A 26182-nucleotide genomic window follows, 5' to 3' on the forward strand; every position below is an offset into this window, starting at 1 on the left:
TTTTATATCGATAAATACCATGGGAATCCCCATGTCCCAATTGCTTGAAATAATTTTGAAAGTTTGTATTCTGATGTCACCGGTAGATTTCGCTCGAAGCACGACAATGCCTACGTCACGACAAATTTCACAGACTTGGGTTGCGTTCTTTTCACCTCTCCTGGACATGTTCCAACTGTTCTGTCCTGGTTGTATCCCCTCTCCAGATATCGTAGGACTTAGCAAAATTATTGGTTTTAAGGGTTTGTAACATTTTGTATTGAGATACTTACTTGTCTGAACTTTATTGTTACTGAAAATGTTCACGAACTGTGAAGAAAAATCTCACAAATGAACAACAACAAATTATGTTGATCGCGCGAACCGTGCACGAGAAAACAAACCGAACCAAAATGATAACGGTCACGTGGTATACCAACGTCTGTGACAATGAAATGGAAATATCCCGTCTAAAAATAGATTAGATCTTGTTTGCTCAACGTTTTTTTCTCAAACGTGCGCCCGTTTTTTAGAAATAGGAAAAATGCATTTTGTGGTATTACAAACACCAGGATTACCAGGATTACCAAAAAACACTTCAGGTGAATGGAAATGTATATTCTAAATAATAAACGGTAAATAAAGTGCAATTTTATTTGTGAAAAAATGGGTTTAATAGCCGTAACTAGGGTGTGTCCCTTTAATTTACTGCTATACTTTGTAATTTTATACTTTGTTTAGTCACATTGATTTTGTTTCCTGTTAAAAAATTTTTTTCCTAAAATTAAATTAAACGATATGAAATTAAGTTACAGACTAATATACTTCTTCAAATGGATGTGAAATACTTAACATGTTTGTTTTTATATATTTCAGCAACTGGACCAATGAATGTGGAGTCATTGATTAGATGTCGAAAATGAGATTGTGAAGACAAACTATTAAACAAATTACATTGCATCTTGATATATAGAACAGAATGATAGAAATAATAGAACAGTTTCAACTGATATGTGAAAGAAAAACTGAGGCAGGGGGTGAAATGCTGCTGAAAATTAAACACTTTCAACAATTTCATTTAATACAATATATATATATATATTTTTTTTTTGTGTTTGACATATTGCTGCTAAGGAGTAATTCAGACTTCCAAGACTTGAGATTCAGTTTGACACCACCCATCAAATGGTAATCCTTAACTGCTCAGTTGACTACAAGTTCCGAGGATAATGATTTGGAGATGGATGCCACAGAAAGATATATTTTTGAATAAATATATTTACCTGTACCAGATTGTATGGCGATTAATATGTAAAGACCCTCTCTTTGAGAAAAAAGAAAATGTTAGGAAGTATTCTCATAATAAATATTAAACAAATTGTGCGAACTGCAATCTTTGGTTTAATTTTATGTTATATATATATATAATTTTGCCTCTTTATATATAAATATATATATATATATATAAATATATATATATATATTTTTAATTAAATTTTTATTTTGTATTATTATTATTGTTCTGTAGGCATGGGTTGTCTTATAATATTTATTACTATTTTTTATTTGCCTATGCCTCTAGAACAGATAAAGCTTTGTGAGTATATTTTGTGTGATAGTAGAATAACTAATGGGCGGGTTGTGTGAGATATGGGGGGGGGGGGGGGGGGGGGATGCAGAAGCTTCAAGTTTGATTTTCAACAGTTGTTACCACAGTTGTGAATATATAACGGTCACGTTATAGTTATTTCAAATTACTGTACACTATATTAATCAATATACATATTTACATGCATAGGAATGCTGATGCACAGTAAAACAGAGTTAACATGATTAATTTAAGTTTTCCATAATGTATTATAGATTCTGAAGTCATACATACACATTGTACATTATAATCATATTAATCATTGGAAAATATGTTGGCTTTGAGGGTGTACTTTTAATATGTTGAGATTATATGGTGCCACAAATTGGGAGATGTATCTTGCTGCCAAGAAAAATTAAAATAATTCCCGTAACTGATGACTTTTATAATATTCCAAGGAATATGCACACTTTAACAGCAATTCGTGGTATTTTCAAACCAAAAAGTACGAAAAACTAAGTATTCTGAAGAAAAAGTAGGAAAAATAGGACAAAAACCAAAAAGTACGAAAAAGTAGCTGGACAGTCTGTAACATATTTGCCAATTAAGCCAGTACAACAGTGCTTAAATAAATTATAAACTCATGTGTTGTGGCAACAACTGTTGGGAATCAAACTTGAAGCTTCTGCACCCCCCCCCCCCCCCCCCCCCCCTCTCACACATTAGTTATCCTACTGTCACACAAAATGTACTCAAAAAGCTTTATCTGTTCTAGAGGCATAGGCAGATAAAAAATAGTAATAAATATAAGACAACCCATGCCTACAGAACAATAATAATAATACAAAATAAAAATTTAATTAAAAACATAAAGAGGCAAAATTATATTTTTAGAGAGAGAGAGAGAGAGAGCGAGCAAGGTTTCTGCCAGAGGGTAAAATGGGTATGGCTGATTCTTATCATTATTGTATGATTTTCTTACGCCTAACCCTAAATGTAACCCATTTTATTTGTGAAGGAGACCCCCCCATAGTCCCTGTTGACTGTGGTTGCATTCAATAACATAGACCGGCCTCGGTGGCGTCGTGGCAGGCCATCGGTCTACAGGCTGGTAGGTACTGGGTTCGGATCCCAGTCGAGGCATGGGATTTTTAATCCAGATACCGACTCCAAACCCTGAGTGAGTGCTCCGCAAGGCTCAATGGGTAGGTGTAAACCACTTGCACCGACCAGTGATCCATAACTGGTTCAACAAAGGCCATGGTTTGTGCTATCCTGCCTGTGGGAAGCGCAAATAAAAGATCCCTTGCTGCCTATCGGAAGAGTAGCCCATGTAGTGGCGACAGCAGGTTTCCTCTCAAAATCTGTGTGGTCCTGAACCATATGTCTGACGCCATATAACCGTAAATAAAATGTGTTGAGTGCGTCGTTAAATAAAACACTTCTTTCTTTCTTTCAATAACATAGCGCCATACACAAAAAATTATTTCTGGCAGAAACACTGTATATATATATATAAAACATAAAACTAAACCACAGATTGCAGTTCGCACAATTTGTTTAATATTTATTATGAGAATACTTTCTAACAAGAGGGTCTTTACGTATTAATCCCCATGCAATCTGGTACAGGTAAATATATCTATTCAAAAATGTATCTTTCTGTGGCATCCATCTCCAAATAATTATCCTCGAAACTGAACAATTAAGGATTACCATTTGATGGGTGGTGTCAAACTGAATCCCAAGTCATGGAAGTCCGAATTACTCCTTAGCAGCAATATGTCAAACACAATTATTTTTTTTAAATATTGTATTAAAAGAAATTGTTGAAAGTGTCCATTTGAAGAAGTACATTAGTCTGTAACTTAATTACATATCATTGTATTAATTTAAAGTTTAATTTAATTTTAGGAAAACATTTTTTTTAACAGGAAACAAAATCAATGTGACTAAACAAAGTATAAAATTAAAAAGTATAGCAGTAAATTAAGAAAAGTAGTGAACAATGTATTTAACGTTGATGATGTTATTTTGATTTCTATTAGAAAGTTGCACAAAGCTACATATAAGATGGCATGTGGAAGAAGACAAAATGCCTATGCTTTGCTAAAATTTGGGGTATAAAATAATGATGAAAAACAAAACTACTGTCTCCAAAAGAAAATCATATTTAGGGTAGGTAATAAAAACAAAACAGATGTAAGTGCCTCATCTAGGTGGTTATGGGTTTGAAATGTTTTGAAATTAGGGTTAGAACATATTTCAAGCACATGACCATTTATAAACAGCAGTTCTTTTACTATCATTTATCTGAACATTAAAAAATATATCTATTAATTTCCAAGATTTTATTATTATTATTATTTATTTTTTTTGGCTTCAAAACATTTCAGGGTCCCTACATAAAATTTGCCTAATTTATACCTTTCCAGACAATACTTCCTTATCCCCCTAAAGCTCACAACCATATAGGTTACTCCCTCACCCCCCCCCCCCCCCCCCCCCCCCCCCCCCCCCCACCACAAAAGAACATACACAGACTCACGCCTACACACATGCAAACAAAAAGGAAAAGAAAAAATGCTAAGACTTTCAAACGTTCCAGCATGCTTGTTAAGAAGTATGGCGATCTCGCCCCATGTCGATCTCGCCCTGGCGAAGTCGCCCCGGGCGAGTTCGCCAGGACTTATTTTCATCGTTAGGCGAAGTTATCATACATATTAGACTTGCTAGAAGACATATATTACAACATATATTATAGTATATATCTACTGTCATTATTAGCATGTTTTTGTGCCAAAACTACAGGGTTATACCACTTATACTACTAGTTTTGTGTTGGGACACGCTGTGGCGAGATCGCCATATTTACTTCCGTGTTGCATGTCAGTTTAGCGAAGTCGCCAGTACATTATAACTCAACAATATTCAAGTTACAAGCTGTTTTATGTTTACTTCATTAAGTAAATACATGTGCAGTAGTCATGGTTTGATTTTCTTCTTGTAAAATGTAATACATTGGTAGTTTACATTTCTGACGATTTCACTTGCAAGCCGGGGCGAGATCGCTAGGATTTTTCTTGTTTAAGTTTATAGTTTATTATAATAAATACACGTAAAGTACACATTTATGGTTCCTTTCATCATGTAATGTAAAAAAAATTAAGTTTACATTTCTTATTATTTCACTTTTTCAGGCTGTGGCGAGATCGCCAGGATTTTCTCAGTGTAGCATTTTTATGTTTGGTGAAGTTGTCACACGTTACTACGCAACTATTTGTCGTAAGTGCACACTTTGATGTTCAATTTAGTATAATAAATATATGAACAAGACAACATTCATTTATTGTTTTGTTTTTATTGTGTAATGTGCAATTTTTTAATAATAAATACATAAACAGTACTTACTTGTTTGTTTTCTTGTATAATGTGGTATATTCGCAATTATTAGTTCTGTCCATTCCACTTCAACAAGCTGTGCCAAATCACTATGATTTTATTGAGTGATGCATATTCGTTTGAGCACATTGAATTATTAATCATCAGCTATTGGATGTCAAACATTTTGTACTTTTCACATGTATAGTTTAGATTGCAAACCTGTTACATTAGTAGCCAGCTATCTTTTATATATATACACCACCTAACAGACAGAATAGCACATACCACAGCCTTTGATATACTAGTCGTGATGCACTGGCTTAAATCGAATCAAACCGAGAAACCGTAACCGGCAGATCTGTTCCGATTGCAAAAAATCACAATTATTATTATTGTTATTTTTTTTTTTTTGCTTCAAAACATTTCAGGGTCCCTACATAAAATTTGCCTAATTTATAACTTTCCAGACAATACTTCCTTACTAGGTATCCCCCTAAAGCTCACAACCATATATAGGTTACTCCCTCACTCCCCCTCCTCCCACACACACAAAAGCACATACACAGACTCACGCCTACACACATGCAAACAAAAAGAAAAAAGGCTAAGACTTCCAAACGTTCCATCATGCTATCACTAACCCTAAACCTAACTTACGCCTAAATTAACTGAATGCTGGAACGATCGGAAGTCTTACCAAAACTTTTATTTTGGCCATTCGTCTGACTGTGTATTGTTTAACGACGGATTCTTAACGACAATATATACATCGAAGACTGATTAAATGAGTCAGTAAATTCCATTACATTGGAGGGAAAGTGATTCTTAAAATCTTACCTTCGTAGAATTTATATATCAGTTGAATTTTGATGGATTCGGCAAAACTTCACTTTCAATACCATGTGACGGTTTCGCAGGAAAACACTGATTTTACGTCAGTCGTAGGCTCCGCATAGTTGTCATCGCTATTAACACTTGTCAGCAGAAGTATATGTTTACTATGATTATAATTCAGTTGGAGGAGACAATTATTTTAACTAATTTTAATGCTAACTATACAAAAACGTTACACATTGAAAAAAAAGTATGTTGTCTAACGTAATGGCGTCCAAGCAAATTTGGGCCCGCGGTTTTTGAACCGCGAAACATGATTGGTCCAGAGCGGTTGTCAATCACGCCGTACGGAGGGGTCAATTAGTCTGCGAACTGAAGAAACAAAATATACCTGATTTTTGCGGATGCATCGCAATGTCCTGTAATAATATCCGCCCTAGTAAACCAGCACCAATTATATATTATTTTTCAATACAAAATAAATCACCATTGTCAAAGTGTTGAAATAACTGTATTATGTTTCGTACATAAATTAACCCACGTACTGAAACAATAATCGAAGTGTTTCTTGGTTTCTTTCCGTGGCCTGTACCTGTGGTTCCTGATTGGCAGGTGTATATTTAGACAGTCCCCCAGACACTGTGTCTAGACACTAAAAAGACGTGCCTCTTTTATGAAGATCACAGGGTACTCTGATGTCACCGGTAGAAGCACAACAATGCCTACGTCACGACAAATTTCACAGACTTGGGTGCGTTCGTTTCACCTCTCCTGGACATGTTCCAACTGTTCTGTCCTGGTTGTATCCCCTCTCCACATATCGTAAGCAAAATTATTGGTTTTAAAGGAAACATGTCACGTAAACCATATTTGGCACCAACCATGTACAATTAATTATAAATTGAATCACCTAAAAAAATTTTTTATAAAAAATTAATTACTTAAAATATCTCCATAAAAGAACCCCATATACGAGCTCTTAGCGGAAATTGCCGATCTTTAATGAGCAGGGCAATCACGAGGTCCGTGACGTCAGAGACGCGTCGCTTGATCTGAAGCCTTACACTTAAAAGCATTAGTCCGTACCACTCATAAAGAATCTAAGACTTGCACAGCTTACCAAAACAATGAGTGTTCGTTCGCAAAACGTTTTGCCGTATCAATATGAGCTGTTAGTAAATGAAGAAAGACACACATTTACTTACAACAGTGATACTGAAGAAAAAACGGATAGCGAGTCGGAGGGTGGAGAAACTGATGGTGCCAGACCAGACCGGTCGACCAATTTACAGCCCGGAGCCCGAAAGTAACCCGGAGACAAAACCAAAACTCGGATGCTAATGCCGAGGTGTATACTGTTCATATTTAGCATAAAGATACACCTCGATATGATGTATTTAAATATGTAAAAAATATAAATGTAGGACAAACATTTTTGGGTTTGTTTTTTTATAGAAAATATCGCATTTTTTATGTTCGGGCTGTACATAATGAAATCTGTATGCACAGTGTAAACAAACGCTCTAATTTACGACAAGGCGCTTCACTTTCATTAACCTGGCTTGTAAAACAACATAAATGACTTGAGAGTATAATCAACTTTTAAACTAAATATATTTCTATTTGCATCAATAGAACGAAATGGGATTATAGTATTTTTCTCTCATAAAAAAAAGTAGCATATTATTAGGCCTATTGGTAGGGTGCGTTAGAGTAAAAACGACCACTCACGATACAAGTGATAATTTTCTTTTCTTTGGTACTACGTAATTGGTCAGTTTTGTAGTTTTAGATGGGAAAGTCTACTTAATCAAGGGTTTTACAGCATTATTTACAGTAATGAAGCAGGGCGGCTGATAATGTACATTAACATTGTACTATAGTCGCGACAGGTTACGCCACAATACCCTGTGATCTTAAAAAAACTGGCACGTATTTTGTACGCATGTCTAGACCGTGGTAATCACTTACCTGGTCGATACCCTGCAATATACACCTGCCAATCAGGAATCACATGTGCAGGCCACGGAAAGAAAGGACCAATTAACTAAAACAACACTCCGATTCTCAAGTCAGCCCGTGGATGAAACATAATAGTTATTTCGACACCGACAGTAGTGGGGTTTTTTGTATTGAACTTCGTGTTGCTTTGGGGCTTCGGGCGATGAGGAACGTTTTTGTGACTTATTCAGCCCGAAGATTAAAAACATTATTTAAAATTATTATTGTTTTCTACACGTGTTTTAAAAACATATTTAAATACATCGTACTGAGATGTATCCTCATGCCAAATCCCATGTTTGTATATGCCATATTTAACTACTTATTGACGTTTCCTTCTTCGGACGGTGAATACAGATTTTGTTATGTAGGCCTACAGCCCTAACATGAAAAATCTTTTTTTTTTCCAAAAAAATAAATAAATAAAAAATTCTACATTTTTGTTTTAACATATATAAATACATCATGCTGAGGTGTATCTTTGTGCCAAATATGTACAATGTACACCTCGGCATTCGCAACCGAGTACTGTGTCTCCGGGTAACGTTCGGGCTCCGGGCTGTAATTAGGCGGACACCAAAGTACTATGCGGTGTTGGTGTCCAATCTTTTCTTTTGCGATAAAATACACGCGTCTTTCTTCGGATACAATCCTTTGGAAAACCATAAAAAGACAATCCCGATCGTTTAAACTGTTTATTTTTACACCCGAAGGCCGCGCAGTACGGCACTGTTGGACTGAAAAGATCGTAAGCCCCTTACTCCATATATAAACAGTTAACAACAATGGAAGAGTACAGCGGCTCTGACGTCACTTCCCTTTTTTCCGAACGCTCACGAAGAAATATGCATAAATCGTACTTTGATACTGGTTAGCGTAATTTCTTCATTTTAACTTAACTACACGTATTTTATTGTTATAAAGTTATTTGTATATTATTTTTATATCATTTTTCTTTTAAAATGAGCTATAATATGGTCTCGTGTCATGTTTCCTTTAAGGGTTTGTAACGTTTTGTATTGAGACACTTACTTGTCTGAACTTTATTGTTACTGAAAATGTTCACGAACTGTGAAGAAAAATCTCACAAATGAACAACAACAAATCGGATGTTGATTGCGCGAACCGTGCACGAGAAAACAAACCGAACCAACATGATAACGGTCACGTGATATACCAACGTCTGTGACATTAAAAATAGATTGGACCTCGCTTGCTTAACTGTTTTTTCTCCACAACACGTTTTGTGAAAAAATGCAAAAAATGCATTTCGTGGTTTTACAAACATCAGGATTGCCAAAAAGCACTTCAGGTGAATGGAAATGTGTATTCTAAATAATAAAATGTAAGTAAAGTGCAATTTTATTTGTGAAAAATGGGGTTTAATAGCGAAAAACAACGCCGTAATGGTTAACAAATAAACATAACTAGGGTGTGTCCCTTTAATGTAATTGTCATTTATAATCCATATTTAAAGAAATAAGGCCCACTAAATCTGTGATTGAGCGCATTTAAGGGAAACGTTTTTTTTTCATTTATATATCGTAACGGGTCCCTGTTTCGGTGAGGGACCCGTTTTGGTGCTTTCGTCGTTTGTGCTCAACAGTACGTACATTTGAAGATTTCTGACATCGTTGACTTTTGCATGGGGAAAGTAAACAAATGTCTGTCACATTCACAGAAATGTTCGTAAAAATAAGGTTAAAATCAGCAAAGAAAGCCAGAGCCGGGTTAAACAACTGCAGGGCCCGTAGCAAAACAGCATACGCCCCTACTACTGGCTAGTTACAAAAGTAAACGCCCCCCCCCCCCCCCCCCCCCCAACCCACGCCCACTATTATCATAGCTTTACATACAGCATAAACACACCTTAATGTTTGAACAATCAGTCAGATGTATTGTCGAAACAAAAGGAATCTTGCCAACAGTATTAAAAACCAGTGCAAATGCCATTAAACTATATGTATGCCCCGAAAACGTGGGTCAAAGTTTAGGCTAGTAGACAAGTGTGATTCAGGCTCAGATTAAGTTATATATCGCGCCTTCGAGATTTAATATGCGCAAAGTCTTTTATAATGGAAGTGGTGTCAACCGTTCTCAACAACTCGCATTCGATGCTCATCAACGTCAGCATATTTAAACGTTTTTCTCCCATCGTCGTTCTTTGTGCATTTTTTATGCGGCGCAATTTGGAAAACGAACGATCCCCCGTGCAGTTTGTAACCACCATACACAAATACATGCGTAGCATCATTTCAATATTAGGAACACATGATTGCATGTTGTGATCTCTGATGAGACGGTACATGAGCAGCTCCAATGCCTCGCCGCCTGTCATCGCCGTGTTGTCCTGATCATCAGCTGCAGCATCTAACTGAGAAGCACTCGGATCAGTTGTCGTAACCCGCTTGCCAAACTCCGTGTTGAGAAGTGCCACGAACTGTAGAAGTTCGTTTGCCAGACTGGCCTCCAAATCATTTGGATACTTGTTAATGAGAGCCATCGCCAATTTTGACCGTTGCTCCTCGGACATCGACCCTAAATTTCGCAAGAAGCCAAACTTGTTACTGATTTCCTCATATGCTTTCAAACGTTTCTTCAGTGCAGAAATCAAGCTGTCGATGATCACCAAGAACGTGCCGACTCGAAACTTGTTTGCAGCCGTTTCAGTTTTCTCCTCTTCAGATGACAATCCGAACTCATGATCATATTTACGGTTGCGTTTGCGCACCCTCTGTGTATCTTGCCGATATTCAGCAGAATTTGTTAATTCCTTGGCTTTTTGTTCAGTGTCTTCAAACGTAGGCCGAAGCTTCTGAACAAACACGATCAGTGACTTGTATAGAGCGCATGCAGTGTTTAAGTCTTGGTCCGCTGAATGCAGGCTAGCGCTGCACATCTGGAATCTCTCCAACACCTGATGCCACATTGCTGCAAGCCCACGTGCTTCTTGTCGACATTCACCTTTCTGATTTTCATCTGCAGCAATACTGTCGATGACGTTGTTTATTTGACTATAGCCCATGTACAGTGCTTTCAGTGCATCAGCTCGGGCTGACCATCGTGTGTCAGACATGCGCTTTAAACACGGTAGTTTGTTCTCAGACAATGCATCAGTTAGTAGAGACCAACGGTACGTCGATGCAGAGAAAAATACATATAAACGCTGTATGAAATCAAAGAACATGGTTGCCTGTTCGCAACATGAGGCTGTGAACTGACCCACCAAATTGAGTGAGTGTCCAGCACATGGCACATACTCTGCTAATGGATTTAGCTTTCGAGCATGCGCCTGCATTCCACTGTACCTGCCAGACATGTTGCTGGCGTTGTCATATGACTGTCCACGACAGTCACTCAGGCTGATGTTATGTTCAGCAAGAAAGTCACTCAGGTTCTGAGCAAGTTGCTCACCACTGTGCCCCTGCATATGTAAAAACTTGACGAATCGCTCTACAGGTCCTGATGGCAGTACGTATCGCAAAATAATTGTAAGCTGGTCTACGTGCGACAGATCGGGAGTAGAGTCAACAGACACGGAATAATGCTTGGCCTCTTTCACTTCATAAATAATTCGGTCGAGAACGCAAGTTCCCAAAGTTGATGAACTCGTCACACGTAGTTTTTGACAGATAGGATGTGGTTCCTTTGCCCTTACTGGAGTATCTTGTGATGTGCTGTTCAAGGAAAGGATCAAACTTGGACAACAACTCAATCAGGCCCAGATAGTTGCCATTATGAGGTGAACCCATTGTTTCGTCAGTACCACGGAATGCGAGACCTCTCTCTGCCAAAAACCGAATAATTTCTGAAAGGCGAACAAGTACTGCATGCCAGTAGTCACGTTCTGACTCAATTTGGCTAACTAATTGAGAGACAACACGATTTTCGCTGTCCTTGCGTGTAAGTATTACAATCATCGCTTGTCGTTGTGCAGCGCTAGTTTGGTGACGATGTATCAGATTGCTGGCATTCTTCCAGTCATTAAAGCCTTGCTTTGCAAAAACTGAGTGGCTTATGCACAAGAATAAAGAACGACTTTTGACAGTGTCGGGCAGTCTTCTCATTTTGGTACATTCGTGAGGAATTACAGAAGTCAGAATCCGCGTGCTGGCAATCAAGCAGATTTACTTTAGAAATCCTATATTCACGCACGTCATCAGTAATTACATGGTTGCCATTCACCAAGATCAGTAGAGTAAGAACCCGTGGACTGCAATGTTTGCCCAACCTCATAATCTGATCCACTCGTTTCAGTTTTCGTCGTTCTACTCATTTTAACAGCCATTGATGTGCCTTGCTGCTCCTGTTCGACTGTTTCAGTCGATATCAACTGACTATCGCCACTTGCTGAAGAAGACGGTTGTACTTCTGTAGTCTCAGAGGTTTCAGGGGCCGACCCGCAAGAGGTGGACCCGGCTCTTCGAAAGATATCCGTCATTTTCGGAAACAAAATCAGAAATTCTTTCTCTTTACTTTCTTTTTCTTCTTTTGCTTTCCGTTTCGAATACCCTGAAGCATGATGACATCGATAGCTATCTCTGCCAGATCCGCTCATGATACATCTGTATGCAAAGGCATCAAAATAAGTGTGTTTGTGTGCAAAGCGTCAGTTGCATAGATCAACTACAGTAGAAACATGCAATTTATTTGTGTCATTTAAGAATCGGTTAAAATAAGTTTAAGGAAAAGCAAAAATGAGAATTGATTCTCAAGCCCGCGTTGTAAATGTTTATTCTGATCGCCCCATGCAATTCTTTTTTCATTACCCCCTCGAAGACAGGAAACGTGAAACAGTGTCCTAGTCTACTAGTATAATGGCATTAATTACCCCGATATTATGTATGGGTTGTTTGTAAGATGTTAATAAAGAGTGAATGAGATTCGAATAATGACTTAAAACTGGTCAAATATGTGGGTTACTTTCCAGGAAATAAATTCAAAAATAAGGACTTGCGAAACCCCGATGTATCATTTTAATGCTAAATACTGATTAACAATAATAATAGTGCGCCATTAAAACAAGGTACATATAAAGAAAACCACAACACACCATATCCAGATATTAACACATATGCTCCAAAGCCACCAACGGTGTTGACTATAACGGGTCCAACAGTTACTATTTACCGTCAAGACACTCCCAATATACCACAAGGTGCCCCCAGGATACACCAAGACTCCAAAACTATATCTTACCATTGTAAAAATAAGATTTATTGTATTAAATATTTATTAGAAAATTGCTTAAGAAATATTTAGTTATTTTCACGTTTATTTGTAATAAATAGAGAGGTTTAGATGTCTTATGTGTACTTGTATGCCTACGTGTGGTGACCTACTTGAGTGTTTTACGTCATCATTTTTAGCGCGTCACGTGATATTTCTACAAGTTATACGTCGACATAAACGTGTGGCGCCGAGTTTACACGTATGTACAAACTTGTAGAAGAACTTTCTATTTGTATTAATCTGCATCTTAAATTATATTGTTTTAAAACTTGAATGTATATATAACTGTTTTACAGTTATTCTACAAAGAATAGTGTCGAATAAATCATTATAAATCGCTTGTGAAACAGTGGTGTAACCGAGTCTTTATTGGGGGGGGGGGGGGGGGGGGGGGGGGGGGGAGACCTTCGTCGGGGGGGGGGGGGGGGGGCAATCTAATTAAAATTAGCTCCACTATTACATGTGGATCTAACAGCAGCCAGTTGGAGCTCATGTCCACTAATCAAAATCTTACTTGCAGAATCATGCCAGTGATTTGAAAATAATTTGAAAATATTCCGAATTATCCTGAGGGTAAACGATGTTTCATGTGAATTACGAATGCCTTTGCATAATTAATTACAGAATAATCATTTTAAAATGCGTTGTTAGTGGACAAAATTTTTGACTAAATGTAGGTAGAACAACGAAAAATAAAAAAATAAATATGTGGTCAAACTTTTTATTTCAAGCAAAAATATGTACCATAAAATGTAAATTAATGAAAACCGGACGGAAAAATAGTTAGTGGTTAGAAAGTTATAGCCCTTTGAAGTTTGGCGTGCTGTGAAATATGTCTGCCAAATTTGAATCGCTTTTCTAAATTTGCCGGTTAAACTCAACTACTAATCACCATGTGCATATTTCACTTTAAAATCGATCTGAAACACGCCAAATATTATTTTGGAACATGTAAGTGTTCTTGAAGCCACTGGAAAACGGTAACATATACCATTATAATGTTAAAATGTTATCATGAACCCTAACATCGTTATAAACGTAAAATCGGAAAATAAGCAATACAAAGCGACGTTGTTTTCACAACTTAATATATTTAGTTAGCCTATCAGGACAATGCAACGATACCCCATTCATTTCCAACTTCTGTTAGGCATAAATAGTGAAACAATGTTACATAAAAAAAATAAAGGCAGTGCACGTGGGCAGTTGAATGAGCACGTGACGAAAGCTAGTGGCAGGGACTAGTCCATTGTAATACAATAGGGTAAAACAGTCTATTTAATGATAATGAAAATATTTTGAAGAAAAATAAAGTTGGTGGTGGGGGGAGGGGGTGACGGGTCTTTTGGGGGTGGTGGTGGTGGGGTTTTTTTTTTGGTTTTTTTGGTGGGGGAGTTCTTGATTTAAGCTGAGTAACAAAAAATACATTTGAAAAAAATATATAAAAGACTGAAAAATATATTTTTTTAAATGATAATAATACAAATGTGATTAATGATAGTGAAAATATTTCGAAAAACAAACAAGTTGTTGGGGGGTGGGTGAGTGACGTGTCTTCTTTTTTGAGGGTGGTGGTTTGGTGGGGGAGGTGTTGATAATAATAATAATAATAATAATAATGGAAATGTGATTATTGCATGCCACTGTATATATAGATAGAAAAAACGTGCGTGTTCGTCTGGGTTATATGTTTGTTTTTGTTCTTGTTGTTTTTTGGGCGGGGGGGGGGGGGGGGGGGTGTGTGTGTGTGTGTTTTGCCGATGGGGAGGGGTATTTTGTATTTTATTTTGGGGTGGGGTTGGTGTTGGTGTTGTTACTGGGGTGGTTTGGGGGTGGTGGTGGATTGGGCTATTTGTTTTTGTTTTATTTATGGTTATTTATTTTGATTTGCCTGCCAGTTATGCTTACTATCATGTGTACAACAATGTCTTCATTCTAACATGTTGGACATCTAGGCCCTACCTTTCTTGAAAAATCGACACGCAAGACCAACATTATAAACATGTTTATACAAATACTAATGTTACAGTGGTATACAGTTACTAGGTCGATGTTTTTAGAATAAATTATTTTTGCTGTTATTACAGCAAAATTTGCAATTTAGCATGTTTATAATACAATTTAATGTACATATAAAATTAATTTGAGGCATTGAAACGAAATATTTTGTAAAACAGGCGCCTGTGCAGGAAATTGTGTAGAGGTCAAGACTGTGGCTAGCAAAGGTTTTTGTGTGTGTTGGGGTGGGGATGGGGGTGGGGTCATGTTTCCTTGGAAAATACATGAAAAAAGAACATGCAATGTATAGCATGTGGGGGAGGGTACTGTGTGCTGATCGGAATATTACCTAAAATATCTTTTTAAAAATTATTTAACTATTAAAATTGTGTTACTGTCACACACAATTCTTTATAAAAACTGTAGGAGTGTTTCTATGAAGTTACGCTAATTAATGTGAGGCGAGATTGCAGCTTTTAAAAAAGGAAGACAATTTCCATGCAAGAAACAACCAAAACAATGTGATTGTGGGCGAGAGCTCGTTAGCCATAATGTATTTGGGCTAGATTCACCTCCGATATTTGACACATGGTCAGTTATAACAAAACGCAATTTCAGCAACTTAGGCCCTAATATTTATTTTTAAAAACTAAAACACATGTAACACACTAGGCAGTGACACCTTGAAGCGATGCATTATGGGATTGATAAAATGGCTGCCGCCATGACTGCTGAGACAACCCCAGTTAGGACGACTTGCGCTCAAATGCGCTAGGGTGAAATGACTTGAAACTTCAAAGAAAACATAGAAATAGGTTCAATTTAACAACTGAATATGTGAACTCGATGTGCCGAAGTATAGAAATATATTCAAAATCCATTTGAAGTTAAGTGTTTTTCAAAGTACATTTAAAATATCACATTTCGTTATCAGTGACAAAATCGACCTTTCTCTATAATGAGCCACATCTTAAATCCCACAAAACACTTCTAAAAGAAGCCATTGATGTCAGACGCCGCGTTAAGACAAAATTATCATGTGACCCTATCAGCTGTAAAAATGGCCGCGACGTCATACTTGTTACGCGACGTCATTGACAGAGCTCTCTTGAAAATCGTTATTGGTGTAGTTTTAACCGAATTACAAATTAAATATTTATATCTGTTGGAAAGACGATAAAACGCTGTGTATGTACATCTATTTAATATCACTGTATTTCATTGGGAAGCTGTAATATGTGTGTTGAAAAGCGAGTCATTTAAGCTGGTGGCAGATATGCAGCGCAAAGTGACGGCACTTTGTCATACCTACTAAATGTAAGACCTGTAGCCTACGTGATATTTTTCTTGAGCTGTTGATAGCAAGACGGCACAACGAGACTGAGAAAACGTAAAGTGGCGTGGTCTCATCAGAAATCTTTTGCAACTCGCCTGTCGTGGGTACCTCTGACTTTCTGTTTGTGTCTGTGTGCGCGTGTGTATAAATATGATATATCTGTGCGTGTGTGTGTGTGCTATCATACAGACGCAAACATCTAATAAAATATCGATAAAGAGGGAGGTGCACTATAATTAGAGTGGGCAACTCAAAAAAGGTTTACGGTAAAATGTGTTTATAATACCAGCGTATTAAATTAAATTACCAATGACAAGACAGTCATGCATGTGTTTTTATGCCGGGACAGAATTTCTATATATCGATTGCACGCGCCCTTCACTTTTAGCACGCCGCGCTCGTGCTGTATAAAGTTTAAACGAAAGTAAAAAAAAGAAAAAGAGAAAAAAAAAGAAGAGACCCGCGGGGTCCGTAGCATTTGCTACATTAGCCCGAGTACTCTGACTGTAAGAGAGCTAGACGGACATTTGGACATAAACACGCTCTCATTACAGTCAGAGACCAACCTATGTCTTTTTTTGGCAATTCCTGACTACCAAACGGTAGGCAACGAGTCCCGCTCTAATACCACAACAATCCTATGTTTGACGTCAAATACCTTTACATCAATCATTTTCGAGTTAAGTGATACAAAAAAATCCACATATTAATCACTAATACACATACTACAGAAAGAAACCCGACAGCACCCACATTCAGCTACGCTTCGTGACACGCCGTCGCAACAATTACAAATCTCGGCGATCTATTTCGAGACGTAGACCACGTGATCGCGCACTGGGCGATTCCGCCTTGTGCAGCAGTTACAGGGGCCGTCTCATATCAAGCGAAGTTACAACATGGAAGAGTTGGCTAATGCCGTTTTGGATGAATTTGGATTTCATTACGTCATTAAACCAAAACAATTACACATTATTGATTCCATTTTGAATTTGAAGGATACATTTGGGGTGTTATCGACAGGATACGGCAAAAGTATGTGCTACGTACTGCCTCCTCTTATGAGATGACCCCTGTAACTGCTGCACAAGGCGGAATCGCCCAGTCTCGAAATAGATCGCCGAGATTTGTAATTGTTGCGACGGAGTGTCACGAAGCGTAGCTGAATGTGGGTGCTGTCGGGTTTCTTTCTGTAGTATGTGTATTAGTGATTAATATGTGGATTTTTTTGTATCACTTAACTCGAAAATGATTGATGTAAAGGTATTTGACGTCAAATATAGGATTGTTGTGGTATTAGAGCGGGACTCGTTGCCTACCGTTTGGTAGTCAGGAATTGCCAAAAAAAGACATAGGTTGGTCTCTGACTGTAATGAGAGCGTGTTTATGTCCAAATGTCCGTCTAGCTCTCTTACAGTCAGAGTACTCGGGCTATTGCTACATCTGCTACGTTGTTAATCCGGCACTAAAGAAAGCAAGATCGAACTTTACCCAGTCATAAACACAGCACATTTCTTAATATCTTTTTTCTATGATTTTCGAAGACTGTTATTTGAAAGAAATCTTATTTTTAAAAACTATTTTTGTCTGTTCTCAGCTGTACTACTATTTTGTTATTGAAGTCACATGATTGTCACGGCGTCTGTTGACAAAATTCTTTTTACAGCTACTTGCCACATAACAAATATATGGTCCTTATATGTTTTAACATAAATATATTTCTAGATATCTGTTTGTATATTTATTAAAACTCAGAATGCAGCTTATATTTTTTAACCAAACAATTTTACAATTATAACTATTCATTTGTTCAACTTTTAACACAATTGCAAGACATCGGAATTGTTTTATTCGTGTTCCTAAAATGTTGTCTGTTAACATTGGTTCTCGAGGACTCCATTTTGTAATTTGTCTTAAAATCTTAAAAATATTTTTTTATAAATTATTATAAGTACATGTTTTGTTGAACAACATACATGTTTTGATAAAACACTGAAAGGTTTTGTGTTGGAAAGTTTTTGGCTGTAAGATATACCACAAAACATTTCACTCACCGAAACAGGTGACGTAGTTACCAATATTTACTGCTGATGCCTGCTACAGTTTGTGACGCACGTGCAGTGATCTTTGCTACATAGCAGCCAGTTTAGTGCTCATTTGAAGCGTAGAAATGCTGATAAAAAGGTAGCTATTTGAATAACAACTGTCTGTGTATAAATATTGATATGATTTAGAATCAAATGCTTATACTCACCGAAACTGGTCCACCCATGATACTTATGTAGGCCCCCCTACATGAAAAAATATTTCTTTGTTGTCTTCTTCACTTAGAGTATTTTTACCATTTAAAACTAGTTGTAAATCTATTGGCTGAAATATTTGCAATGAATTCCAGAGTGTGTCTTTGCCTTTCATATAAAATGCATTCACAGAAAAGATGATAATTGTTTTTCAAAATTATACCCAAAACTGCACGAGGAATCGGTGTTAAGAGCAACTCGATATAAGTCTGCTTTTAAATCACTACACATGTATCTTAACTTGGTATGTAATACATTTTCTCGTCTATTACCAAATGAATAGTATGGCGCAATGCCTGGGACATCGGCTTTTATTGCTTTTTTAAATGAAGATATGTTTTGACAATTTCGAATTTCAGCCCGTAGGTTGTTCCAAAGTTTTATTGTCGAATGAATAAATGAAGATTGAAGTAAATTAGTTTTAGCAGGGGGTAAAGAAATATAGTAAATTAGTTCTAGCAGGGGGTAAAGAAATATAATTATAGCTGTGATTATGCAACCTGGAGATAGCACCTTTAACACAAGTACATAGCACATTTAATACCGGTATAATAGATCACACACTCAGAATGGTTCTTGACAGTTTTGCTCAAAAGTTACAAAGAAATGTCTACAAATATTTTGTTTTGGAGAGAGATAGGGGTAAACCGTTATCAGAGACCGTCCCTCACATATTGCAACAGCAATGAAATTAACACATGCCGATCAATTTGTTTTATAGTCTGTTCCAATAAAGAGCACAAATCACCTGTTTATTTACATACTTCTTTTAATTTTAAGAGTAAACACCACCTTGTACATCAATGAGAACCCAAACAGGTAAATGCTAAATTAGGTAGAGTATCATTAAATAGATATTTACAAAATATTTACTTGTCAGTTTAATTTGAAAGAAATAATCAACGAAAATCAGTTTTATTCTATTTCCGACACTACTTTAGCTATCTATCTTTTTTGTTCGGGTAAGTCTGGTGGTAGAGTGTGTGTGAATGACATGGTTCGTACTGTAGGGGCAATATCACGCTATTCATATGTCTATGAAAAACGTACACGAAAGGTCCGCTAGATTCATATACCCCCCCCCCCCCCCCCCCCGTCCAGAAAACGCACTGTTCGTAAATACTTATTTACCGCCTATATACATTTTTGCTGTGAATATAACCAGCCCTCGTTAGCAGAGGCTATATATACATCGTATATAAACACTGTCTAGTTCAGAGTATTCTTTTAAAATGTAACAATTCCTATCCCAAGTCGGCTATTAAAATGAATTTGAGAAGGTGGTTTAGAGTAATAAATAAATTTACCTATAGATTGTCAACGTTTAACATGCTTCTGTTACTAAAATAAATTGGTGTATACGCTTATTATCATTCAGTACATGTTTTTATTAAATTTTAATAACTTATTTTCATTGTAGCTTTTTTTCTATTTACCATGTCGCAGAGGAGTCAAACGTTCTCGTTACACGAGATTGGTAAATCACTTTGACACTGCGGTTATTGGGGGGGGGGGGGGGGGGGGGGGGGGATGCCCGTCAAGTGACTCAAAATAATACGTCACACCTCTGCTCTCCAAATAGCCGTTATTTTTCTCTAACCGTTGACATAATTCAATTATTTTTATGAAATATCAGTAGTAAGGGGAATATGCTGATTATGTAGATGGTTCAATAAAGTACTTTAAGAAAAAAAATCAAATGCATATATTGTCATATAATACTTTGTTGGGTCAATAATTAGGTCAACCATTCGTGATTGAGCGCCTTTAAGTCAAGAGTGATGGGGTTTGGGAGAGAAACAGTATCGAGAGTAAATTCACCTTTATTAGTGCAAACCGTGCTGGAGTGTCGTTAAACATTCATTCATTCATTCGTTCATTATTAGTGCAACCAACACAGTTATTATTATTATTATTATTATTATTATTTAATTCTGTTTAAGCAATTCATCATTCTGAATAGCTATATAGGCCTGTAAATCGCATGCAAGATTACACTGCATTACCGTATCATAGTTTAATGATTTTTTTTTATGAAGTACAACAATAATAATTTAATGAATACATGTACATCCAAACAAGCAAAAATAATTTTAAAAGAACGAAAGAAAGAAGAAGAAAAAAAGAAGGAAAAACAACTGATATTCATTGATAGACGCTATCTTTCGTGATAAAAGGAAGTGGTACTTGTGCTGTCAAATGATCAATTTTTCTAATAAATATTAACTGCTTTATCTGATATAACATCAACAAATCATTCTTTTAAAATCGATTGGGAAAGGGTAACGAGGTCAACAATGACATTGCGTTGTCAACAGTCGAAAATGGCGCAAATGTCCTTATGCGTACCAGACGTCGTCAGGTCGTTATTGTAAAATGTGTTTACTTTTGAGTAATATTTTGAAATTAAATTACACTGTCCATGTAATTTTGGTGATATACGACCGTTAAGTGGAACCATCTTCTTGTACTAGTTCGTAGATATTTTTTATTTAGAATGAAACACTTCTTTGCTTCATCAAAAGTTCATTTATAAAATTCAATATGAAACCATTCTGATCAGCTTTAGAATACCTTTCCAAAGAGCTATAAAACATGTTTAGCATAATTTTTCGACCCCTGCCATGGCCAAATGTAATTTTACAACTACTCGTAATTAGAAAACGAATCGTAAATGTGTCAACATTTTGTCATAAACGTTTGTTATTACTCGAATATGCTTTAATGGGTTACCAAATTGTGTATTATTATTATTATTTTTCTTCAAATCTTCACAGCGGACCTACTGGGGTTTTTCCTGTTCAAGCCAGTGTCCTACAACTGGTGTAAACAAAGGCCACCGGCCTCTGTGGTGTCGTTGTTAAGCCATCGGACATAAGGCTGGTAGGTACAAGGTTCGCAGCCCGGTACCGGCTCCCACCCAGAGCGAGTTTTAATGACTCAATGAGTAGATGCAAGACCACTGCACCCTCTTCTCTCTCACTAACCACTAGCCAACTAACCCACCGTCCTGGACAGACAGCCCAGATAGCTGACATGTGCCCAGGACAGCGTGCTTGAACCTTAATTGGATATAAGCAAGGAAATACGTAAAATACAAAGGCCATGATATGTGCTGTCCTGTATGTGGGAAAGTGCATATATTCATTAATTCATTTCAACTTATTTTAATGCTTATATCCATCGGAAATAAGGCTGGTAGGTACAGAGTTCTCACCCCGGTATCGCTCCCACCCAGAGCAAGTTTAACAACTTTGTAGGTAGGTGGAAGGCCACTACACATGACGTCTCTCTCATTAATCACTAACAACTAACCGCTAACCTTCTGTCCTGGACAGATAGATGAAGTGTGTATGCCCAGGACAATATGCTTGGAACATTAATGAACATACATGTAGGTATTTTCCACAAATAAAATACTAAAAGCAACAAAAGTTTCCAACCTTTCTTCGAACAATACTCCTGCATGTAATCTCTTACAAGGCCCATTCCCCTGTAAAACCCTGCCATGCTACATTTATTTCATGTTCAGTGTGTTTGAATTTGACATGATTGTGATTAACAATAAAAGAAAATCAAAGAATTGCACATCAAAGGAAGAAAACGTAAGTTGATGATTTATCTAAATACTTAAATATTAAAAATAGTCTAGAGATTATAGATTAAATAAGTCTACCTACTAACAATTTGCAATTGACTGTTTAAACTCTCTTTGTCAGTACATGTTTAATGCATAACTATAAATCCTGTTTTAACAATTAATTTTTTTTAGTGATAAGATAATAACTAAACTATTGGGTCAAGCAGCTTTTTTATCATTTATGTATCAATCTACATCACTCCATTTCAGTAATGACTGGTATCAATAAATACAAACAAGAATTTTCACATTTTACTGATTCTTGAAGAAATTATCAGTTAAAAAAGCAATGAATTTGCTTTGAAAACATTACTTGAATTTTTTCAGTGACCAAAAGATTCAAAGAAAGTAATTATTGCACAACGCAAAATTATAGCTTGCACTAAGGGCAACTTTTTTGAGGGGTTTTTTCTTTGGTTTTTGTTTTTTGTCTTTACTTACCTAACAGTCTATTACCCCTCCTGACGACTTGTCAAGTGCATTTCTTCAGGCCCGAAGCCAGTTATTGTAAGATTAGTATTTTGGTATCTTAATTATGGGCTCAAAACAAAACATTTCATGAAACAAAAGGTAATGTTTGTGACATATTTGCTAAATTAATTGTGATTTGTCATTTTGACCTCAAAAACTATTGAAGGGGGGCAGGGGTTGAGAGGAGTAAAGAAATAAAGCTATCATCAAATATAACACCTAATTGGAAAGGTATTTCGAATCTGAACACTTTATCAGTGGTTTCATTTTGATATTTCATTATTTAAAAAAAAATCTACGTATTTATACACACCTCTATCATTAGACCAAACAAAATAAGATGTGTTGTCACAATTACCTAAGCCAGAATAATTAGGGTAGGTAGGTAAGTTAAAATCTTTTTTGAGGCAAATTATTTAGGGTAGGTATTGTATAAACTTTTTTTTTAAAGACTGAAATATTTTATTGTGCAAAAGTTAAAAATAAAACTCCGCTTGCTGATGATATCAATTTCCATTCGGTCGGTCGGCAATTTTTTCCCTTTCTTTTCTTTAAAAAAGTTAGGGTCACACAGTATTTCTAGTGACAGTTGGGTAATCGGAACCACAACTATTACTTTGTTTGGTCTTACGAAAAATATTTAGATGAAAATGTACCATTTAATTTATAAGAATGGTGTAAAAATAAACAAAGATTATTTTTAAAATTAAAATTATTTTTCATGATTTGATAAAAGTTACAAGCATTTGTCTATTTATTTTGACTTAATTTAATTAGTCAGTTAGTAACATTATCATTTACTTTTCCAAAATTATATTTGTCCCATGAAACAATGAGAATCCCAGTAATATATTACTCAATTATTTATTTAAAGAGAATTAATACTGCTCACAAACATCACATTTCCTGAATATTCATACCTACTTTTGAGATTCTCAGTATTAGAACGCTCAAATATTCATGAAACAGGAACACCATTTCACAACTCAAACAGTCTCCATAAAATGTTCAGTAATTAAATCAAATTCAAATTCAGTGTCAGCTCAGACAATACAGATTTATACAATACATTATCATGATATAAAACATTTGTGATTTTAAATGACAAATATCGGAACTATTCTATTGTGAATTAATTTAGTCTGCAATAACAAGTTTCTCTACAAATCAGAACCTAAATGCACTCTATTCCCCTTAATTCCTCCATATAAAAATTAAATATGAAATCACTAAAAACTCAACCTATCAGATGAAAATCAGAAGTGAAGGACATATTTGATATTAGTAGTAATTGGTGGCTGTCAATACATCGTAAGAATTTGTAAAAAACAACAATGTTTAATAAGAAATAATTTCAGTTAACCATTTCCAAACTTTCCGAAATTTGTCGAAGAATCAAACTTTCCTACATCATAGATTAATGCCAACATAAAAAAAAAAATTCTGAATAATTCTTTTCAAATGTAATCAAATTATACAAAATAAACAATTATTTAATAACTACATAATTTGCTGTTAACCGTCAATTCTAAGCCATAAAGGGCCATTCAAATATTACATAATGCTATTTTTGTCAAAATTAGACACCATCCCTGGCCCCTGTAACACTCCGTAATGCTAGGCCATTTACCCTAAAATATAACGTAATGCTTGGAGACACATACACCCTCACATTCACAAACAAGTCATGCAATGGATGCAATATAATTTTAACATACCAATACTGTTTTATGATTTGGGAAAATGCAGATATGTAGTTGAACTCCATTTATTGATTGATTGAAAACATATTTTATTGTACAAAGAACAAAAGAATCGGTCACAAGTTTGACAACTTATGAGGCCCTCTTCATTTATAATCCTTATTGTGTGTATACATCTATCTATAACTACCTGTTAAACATTGTTGCCGTGACAGAGCATTTACGAGAAGAAAAAAAAAGGATATAACAAATAAAAAGTGCATTAAATATACCCACCCACCCCTGTAATAATACATAACGCTTGGACCTATATCCACCCACCCCCTAAGTATTGTGTAATATTTGAATGGCCCCTAATACTGTACTATGAACATATGTAGTCTCATGTTACACTTTTGAAAATCTAGGCAGTGGATTATCTTTCCTGTCTCTTTCACACCCTAGGACGGGATATAGCCAAGTGATAAAGCACTCACCTGATATTTGATCAGTCTGGAATCAATCCCATGCATTAGACTATTTTTCATTCCAACCAGTGCACCATGACCGGTATATAAAAGGCTTTGGTTTGTGCTATCCTGTCTGTGGGATGGTGGCATGGTGCATATAAAAAATCCCTTGCTACTAATGAAAAAATGAAGCAGGTTTGTCTAGTCAGTCAAAATTACCAAATGCTTGACATCCAAAAGCCTGGTGGTGGTGTTAAATAAAACAAACTTTCACAACCTACAAAACAAATTGGGGGCACAGGGTTGGTTTAAAGCAATATATATCAATATTCCCAAAGGTGACAGAATGGCATCCACCTTAAACAAAATCAACAATAAAAATTAAAACCCTTAATACTCCAACTGACTTATGGGAGCCTATTTTAATTCATCAGAGATTTTAGGATGACTTTAAAACAAAATGATCACCACGGAACTTTATGGATTTTAGTGGCAAAAACTTACATATTTTGAACTATTCTCCAACTTTTATGAGTTTGTTTTGTTTAACGACACCACTGGAGCACATTGATTAATTAATCATTGGCTATTGGAAGAAGAAGAAGGAAATGTTTTATTTTACAATGCACTCAACACATTTTATTTACAGTTATATGGCATTGTACATATGGTTAAGGACCACACAGATATTGAGAGAGGAAACCCGCTGTCGCCACTTCATGGGCTACTCTTTTCGATTAGCAGCAAGGGTTCTTTTATATGCACCAACCCAGACAGGATAGCACATACCACGGCCTTTGATATACCAGTCATGGTGTACTGACTGGAATGAGAAAAAAACATTTGGTAATTCTGACTCTTGGTCATCAGAGAAAACCTGCTACATTTTTCCTAATGCAGCAAGGACTCTTTTTATATGCACTTTCCCACAGACAAGAAAGCACATACCACGGTCTTTGTCCAGTTGTGGTGCACTGGTTGGAATGAGAAAAAAATCCAATCAGCTAAATGGATCCACCGAGGTGGTTCGATCCTGTGACGCAAGCACCTCAAGCAACTGAGCTAAACATAACATCTTACATGACGCATGTGTGTAGCTCATGTTTGTGGTGGGAGTTTGTTGTGCCTTCCATAACACATTTTGAAATGGCATACCATAGATGCAATTTATTAGCTTGTGGGAGACAAATTGGGTGTAATGTATGTGAAAAAGTTTAGATTTGAAGGGAAATACACAAATCAGATATATGAGCATCATATTACATGG

The 26182-nt window shown here is 36.2% G+C and overlaps 1 protein-coding gene across 1 annotated transcript; it reads right to left on the minus strand.

The window, feature by feature from the left end:
- Window positions 1-9815: 9815 nt before the first annotated feature.
- LOC121381516 (zinc finger MYM-type protein 1-like) lies at window positions 9816-12344 on the minus strand. The gene is made up of 2 exons (XM_041510842.1): window positions 12013-12344; window positions 9816-11463 (listed from the first exon to the last, which is right to left on the minus strand). The coding sequence occupies exons 1-2, from the start codon at window positions 12342-12344 to the stop codon at window positions 9816-9818; spliced, it is 1980 nt and encodes a 659-aa protein (XP_041366776.1).
- Window positions 12345-26182: the final 13838 nt, after the last annotated feature.

This window comes from Gigantopelta aegis, chromosome 9 (genome assembly GCF_016097555.1).
Source record: "Gigantopelta aegis isolate Gae_Host chromosome 9, Gae_host_genome, whole genome shotgun sequence".
Classification (NCBI taxonomy): domain Eukaryota; kingdom Metazoa; phylum Mollusca; class Gastropoda; order Neomphalida; family Peltospiridae; genus Gigantopelta; species Gigantopelta aegis.

Bases quoted from the DNA above. Each gene is read 5' to 3' on its own strand.
- LOC121381516 (XM_041510842.1), bottom strand. From the start codon at position 12,344: ATGAGCGGATCTGGCAGAGATAGCTATCGATGTCATCATGCTTCAGGG. The intron at 11,464-12,012 runs GCAAACATTGCA...TTCCTTGAACAG, and splicing joins GGATCAGATTATGAGGTTGG to CACATCACAAGATACTCCAG.